The 7,158-nt window shown below is 39.4% G+C and overlaps 1 protein-coding gene across 1 annotated transcript; it reads right to left on the reverse strand.

The window, feature by feature from the left end:
- Positions 1-5,571: 5,571 nt before the first annotated feature.
- Positions 5,572-6,396, reverse strand: LOC107147571 (actin-related protein 2/3 complex subunit 3). Its single transcript, XM_015492070.2, has one exon. It carries the CDS (start codon positions 6,347-6,349, stop codon positions 5,849-5,851), a length of 501 nt encoding a protein of 166 aa, XP_015347556.1. The 5' UTR covers positions 6,350-6,396; the 3' UTR covers positions 5,572-5,848.
- Positions 6,397-7,158: the final 762 nt, after the last annotated feature.

Consider the following 7,158-nt stretch of genomic DNA (forward strand, 5'->3'; position numbering starts at 1 on the left):
GACTTGGAGTTAAGAGTGCAAATGATTTATTGTGATGTGTCACCTATGAAAGGGAAAGGTGAGAAATGAGGCTAGGGAGAGTGGATCTTCTGTTCATGGTATAGATATGACAAAGTCCCTGCCACTCCCATGGGGAGAATTGGAGGAATGACTTCTTAGTAAAAAATCCAGTTTTGATGGAAAAGGATGGGACATGATATCATGGCCTGGCTGGGGGAGGGGAATCACACAAGAGTGTGACCTTGACTCAAAAGCCCAGGTGGACCTCAAGGAGTTAACAACTCAAGACTCTTAGCTTTCTACACTCCTTACATATAAGTAACAAGTACTTGTTGAACGGGGAATATGAGCAGGGTATCTTCATGTTTCTCACAATCCACCCATTAAATCACATGGATCCATTTTCAATATACATTCAGAAACTCAGATCTGTTAAGCTGCTTTTCCTTGAAGAAAAACTTAGAGGACAGAGGTTGGTGGTGGGGAGAAACTATAGGCTTCATTATTGCAGCTGGGCTTGTGTGCACAACTGAAACTAATCATTTCCTGATTCATCTATTCATTCTAAGTTACCCTTGCCCTTAGCTATCACCTCTGAAGGTTTCGATGGCTAACTTGTGATGACACCCACACCCTCATTTCTGAGATGTCTGAGTCCCTGATAATCATTTCCTTTGCAGATAGGGAATGCTGTACTTATCCATTCACCATCACAGTTAGACAAGGATTTACCCAAGGTATCTCAATGATCACTGGGTAACACACGTATTACTTCCTTCTTCCATTGGGTAAAATATCCCTACCTCTTCCTGCTGACCATGTAATTCAATCTCACCTTTGATGTGTCCTCTTTATAATGTGCTTCTTTTGGGGACCATCACCTTCAATTATGCACAGCCCAGAATACAACAGACAGTAAGCACAAATTCCCAAGGGGTCCTTGGGAATGATAGCAAGTGGGATTTTTTTCATATGTTTTTCCCTCTGGGGACAAAGTGCCACATAGAAGTATCTGATCCAGGGCACATACTGTATTCTGGAGGAAAACATCCTATACTTGGACAGTGTTAATTCTGAGCTACATCTTTAGCAGGACATTTCAGTACTGTGTCACATGGGCTGTTTCTGGGTTGTACTCCATGTGATGTCATCAGTGAATCCACAGGCATAGGTCCATTCCTACACCTCTTTTGCTGTTTTTATTACCAGACAATGAAATAGGTGGGTCCAATGGTCAGATGCTTTATAGAATAGTATTCTATGCTAGTAGATCTAGAACAACTAGAACTTCAAAACCACTCCCCTGATAGGTGTTGAGACATCACCAGGTGAAGGTTGAGACTCTTGAGACAGAAGAAGAAAAACCTCACTTAGAGTAAATCTATATTTCTGTGAGAAAAAACTGCTGAGCCTTTCATGAAGAAAAAAGTCGATTGTAATCAACTCACTACTAAATAACTGGTTAGTCTCTGTGTTAGATTAGTAACATACACAAAAACACAAAGGAGGAAGGTTTTATTCTGGCTGGCTGTTTCAAAAGTTTCATGAAGTTCATAGTTGGCCAGTTTCGTTGCTTTGGACTGGATGTGAGGCAGAACATTGTGGCATGAGGGTGTGGTGCAGAAAAGCTTCTCAGCTCATGGCACCCAAGAATCAGAGAGAGGGGTTGAGAGAGACAGAGGTGTGGGGGAGACAGGCCAGGGATAAGATGTAACCCCCAGGGTCATGTCCCCCAGTGCCCTTCTTCCTCCAACTATATCTTACCTGCCTACAGTTTCCACATCCTCTCAGAAGTCTGTTTGAATTATCAATATACCCAGTGGATTAATCCATTGATGAGGTTGGAGCCCTCATGATGGAATCACTTTCCAAAAGTTCCACTTCTGCCCATGTCTGCATTAGGGACCATGTCTTCCTGAACTTTTGGGAGACATTCTAAATCATAACAGTCTCATTGATAAACAGGGCTGTATTGGGGGCTCATTTCTGGATAATCAGAGGTGGCAGTAGTTACAGAAGGCTTGGTAAGTGGTAACATACGTCCTTGGGGCCAAGAATAGCCTGCACTTTTCCACTATGGCATGTGCTCCCATTAAACCAGGACTGGGGTGGCCACTGACAAAGGCTGGCTGATCAGTCTCAACAACTTAGCTAGACCCTGTCTCCAGATAAAAGAATAAAAAGGGCTAGGATCTAGCTAAGTGGTAAAATGCTACCACTCCAATTTCTATTTTTTTTTTAAAGATTGATTATTAACTGGGTGAGTCATTTTGCCTATTTTGTTTTTTGTGAGTCTTCTGTGACTGATAACTTTCCTAGAGGGCATATGGGTGATGCAAAGATCTTCATACTTCGGGTGCTCTTCCCTATAACCATCCACATGCCTCTACCCCAGACTTCTTTGTTGGTAATCTGACAATATTTTTTCTTTTTAGGTCCCTGACTAACTAGTTAGGTTATTTGCTCTGCTCATGAGCCCATATGTTCTAATGTTGGCATAATTCTCATTGAATACAAAGTGAAAAACCAGGTATACTCACCAAAGCTTCACTAACTGGGAAGACTTTTCCTCTCCACTGTTTCTGAAGACCACCTCTGAGTGAGGCTATCATGCAGTTATCATCTCTTTTTTACTTGTGCCCACATATTGAGCCAACTCATCCACAAATCTAGTTTGGGTTCTTTTCTTCTTTCTAGCTGGCTATGCAGAACTTCCATGGAATCATTGGAGTGAAGAGAGAAAGGGTAATGCCGATACAACCAGAGTGGACGACATGGGGCTGAGACTACGTGATTGTGCACCTTGCTTGTGCCTTTTGGTATCCTTGTGTTCAATCTCTGATGCACAATTTGGATCTGATGATGGATTGTTACTAGACCTAACTGACTTTATAACTTTGATGGTCCAACAGGATCTAACTCGTGAAGAAAAATTCAAGGTGCATGGTCACTTGGTGCCCATTATTGTCAAATATTTTTTTTTAATCTCTATTAGGCCTCAGTAACATGTCAGGAGCTTCCTATATAAAAAGGTGTGATTCCTTGCTTTACATGGCAGGATTTTACTCTAGAACTTTAGAAGCTTGTGTTGTGAATCACTCCATGGAATCTGTCATAAAAATCTACACTGCAACTTTTCCTACCCTTGACACTTCCAATAAAATATGGTCTGCTGAATCAAATCAGCCCAAGGGCTGATTGTACTGCATTCTGAATCTGCAGCAGAGCCCTTTATGTTCCAGGTCCTATTCAAAATTGAAAGTCGTTCATGTAATATAAAGGCCAGAGCATTATACCTACGTGTTTACTGCATTGCCTACAGAACTCAAAAAGGCCACCTGTTGTTTCCTTTTTATTATGTTAGGGGATGCAAGACACAGCAATTTGCTGTTTACTTTGGAGGAGATATCATGGCATACCACGTTGGACCACTGATCCTCTAAAATTGAAGTGAGAAATTTCTGAATGTTTAGAATTTTTTTTCTTTTATCTGTAGTACTTGAACTCAGGCTGTTTGAGCAGCATCTATATAATCTATAGGATGGATCACTGTGAGGTTCTATGGGAATGGCCTGTAGAATGATTGAAAGAAAGAAACAGAAGGAAGAACAAGGAGGAACAGGTTCTGCATTATTCATCTTGCAGAACTGAATCATTGACAATTAAGATGCAGATTGCTCCATGGTGTACACCATTAAGACCATCTTCAAGAATCCACAAAATTCGAAAGTCTATATACTTAGAAAGATGTGACCACTATTGTCTTTGCCTCTAGAGTCAAACTGCATTTTCTCTATCTGCTCCAGCAACATGTATGCCCAGGGCTCTATAATCTTGCACAAGCAGAGATTGGATGATGGCATCTCTGTTTAATGCTGTGGCTGAAAAACCTGTCTCTGTGCTTACCAAATAGAAATGAGAGAGAGAGAGAGAGAGAGAGAGAGAGAGAGAGAGAGAGAGAGAGAGAGAGAGAGAGAGAGAGAGAGAGAGAGAGAGAGATTTATTGTGTCTGCCTTATTTTCAGCCTCAAAATGTACATCTGATTGACTCAACCTAAATCACCTTAAGAACTCTAGTTTTAGGGAGTCTAGGAAATACAGATTTTAACTTGTTCTCAGCCCATCAGAAAGGCAAACTAGAAAGGTAAAGTGTTATTGGGCACAAACTCACTGTTTGTATTTCAATAATATCTTTCAACAAGTGTTTCTTGAAAGCATCAAATGTGAAAATATATGGACAACTATTTCTGTAGTTGCATGTAATAATAATAAGTACTAGGTACTCTTTATTAAACTACTTATTCATAATTCAAGAATATTAATTCTCTGAATTCCATTACCATGCAATTAATGTTCCAAACATGGATTCATCATCAATTTGTCTATGGATTCAGTTGTAAATTACCTATATGTGTCTGTGTTACAACTGTGTATAGGATCGACTATTTAAATCAGTACTATCTGGTGTGGCTGCATTGAGAACTTAAAAATGTGATTAGTATGAATTGAGCTTGTGCTTCAAGCATAAAACACATGCTGGATTTCAAAGCCTTGGTACAAAAAAGTGTAAAATATCTCGTTAATAAAAATAACATAGTAATTGCATGGTGAAATGATAATATTTAAAAATATTAAGTTGAATAAAATATTAAAATTAATTTTACTTCTCTATTTCTACATCTTTAAAATGTAGCTGCTAAAAAAAGTTAAAATTGCAAATGTGATTTTTCACTATAATTCTTTTTGAAAGAAATAATTTTTAGTTGTAGATGGACACAATACCTTTATTTTATTTTATTTATTTTTTATGTGGTGCCTCACACATGTGAGGCAAGTGCTTCACCACTGAGATACAGTCCCCATTGTAATTCTTTTGAACATCACGGCCTTCAATAAAGAAAGACTAACCAGGCACCGTGGCACATGCCTGTCATACCAGCTACTCTGGAGGATGAGGTAGGAGTATCACAAGTTTGAGGCCAGTCTTGGCAACTTAGTGAGACCCTGTCTCAAAATAAAAAAATAAAAGTACATAGCTTTTAGTACATAGCTTAGTGATAGAGCGCCCTGGGTTCAATCTCTAGTACTGGGCGGTGGTTGGGGGGCAGGGTAAAATTCTCCGAGGAATAAGCTAGATTTCTGGAACTACTATCTGAATGCTACCTTCTAAATTTCTGTCTTCCCCTTGCAAGTTTTCTATCCGAATCTGAATTTTCCTATCCCTCTGGCCTTAATTTTTGGATTATAGTATAGATGAAGCATTTTTAAAGCTTCATTAAAAATATTATGAGAAACCAAAAAGAAATATAACTGTCTGACTCAGATATTAGCTCTTCCCCTGTCCTCTAAGTTATCAATCTCTGGAGCATTCTATTTTCTCCGTATACTAACTTGAACACAGAACTCAGCACCTCTTTGGGTTTGCAAAATCATCATAAAAGCACAAGTAATGAAAAATGGCATTTTTAAGAGATCTCCTAGGAAAAACAGAGGAAGGGATTTCTGTTGCACACTCAAAGCAAACATCCTAAACACCCCCCTAATTAGGCATTTCTAGTCTTTTTTTTTTTAAACGTTAGAAAGTTCTTCATTATTCATTCTTATTAAGCACCAGCTTAATACTGCATAAAATTTCAAGTTATCCTTCAACAACTCACCCCCAACCCCCAAATTCTTGATCAAGAGCTTTTCAAGTACAGTCATGCTCTTTTCTTGCTTCTGTATAAAACTTTAAGAGATAAAGGCAAAGGGTCGTATACATCTTGCTGTGAAATGCGGCCCAAGGTGCTGGAGACTGGCTGCCCAGGAGCCCTTCATTGTCCAGGTCCTGAAATACTCTTGTTCATGAACTATCTCTTCACAAAGCAAGTCCACCACTTGCTGGGTTTATCATTCTGAGGGTCAAAAACTTTCTCACAAAGTCTCAGTCCAGTCTCTTGCCTTAGCTGCTGTAGGTAGGCTCGCATGACTTCGTCTTCCTGTTTGTTCGCAGGTTTGGCATAAATTGCATTAAGTGGAAAACCAGGCTCTCCAGGAATGGGAAAATTAGTGATTCCCAGGGTATACATTTCTTTCTCACCTTGGCTTTTGGAATTGCACTTTTGGAGTTTCTTTAGACACTCAGAAATGTAGAGGGTGATATATATCAAGGTCCTATCAGCTTCATTCTTAATTTCATAGTTCTTGAAGAAGACATTGGCCTTGAAGTAATAGATGGCTTCATCCACAATATCTGTGTCTTTTGTCTCTCTAGGGGCAGGTCCTTTGAACTGACTTCTGATAGGCAACAGGGCCATGTTTCCAATGAGCTTGGTGTCGGGGTCCATAAGGGAAGAGTGGTAAGCCGGCATCTTGGCGGCGCCGGGGTTTGGACTCAGAGGAGCAAGATCTCATTTCTAGTCTTTTCTTGAGTCATTCTCTGCCACTCAATCAATAGGGATTCTCTGTTCCTCCTCCTACTTTCCACCACTCCCCATGATCTTCCTGTCTCACTGGCCTCTTTTTCCCACTACAAGATTCTCTCTTGTTAAAAACTCCTTATTCCTTCATTAGGCGGAACAATTTAATTGCTGTATTGTGTTACTCGAGCATTTCCGTAGGGTCTCATACTCCAAAGAAAGTCATTTCTTTTGAATAAACATAAAGTCTCCCTAAGAGAAATTTGGGGGAATATGATTTTCTTCATTTCATTACACAGAACAAATTGGATAAGTTTAAAAAGTAAAGGTTTTTTTTCCCATGCTAAGAGATTTTGTAAATATAATAAGGAGCTTTACCAAGTCCCATGTCTGCTTATAACATGAGAGCCACCTCTGACTACATTTGGGCTGATACAGCCAACCTGTAGATTGCACCTTTCTAAAGCTCAGCTCTAATAGACAGGTTCCATCTTGTTTTGTTTTACTGAGAGCAGTTATCAGCTCAAAGACAAAGGCCAATTCATATTTTTTTTGTACTTAGGTCTAACTGACCCTCACAGGGATCCTTAATAATAGTCCCACCTGAAAATAATTTTTTTAAAAAAAATTTTGAGGTAAAAAGTAGATTATAGATCATTTGTGGAATGTGCTAATTAATCCCCTGAATTTTGATACCAAAGCTGATTCTGTCAGCTCATAGTCTCAACTCTTTCCTGCTCTTCCAATTCTCTGAAATTTAT

The sequence above is a fragment of the Marmota marmota genome, unplaced genomic scaffold, assembly GCF_001458135.2.
Source record: "Marmota marmota marmota unplaced genomic scaffold, marMar, whole genome shotgun sequence".
Lineage (NCBI taxonomy): Eukaryota > Metazoa > Chordata > Mammalia > Rodentia > Sciuridae > Marmota > Marmota marmota.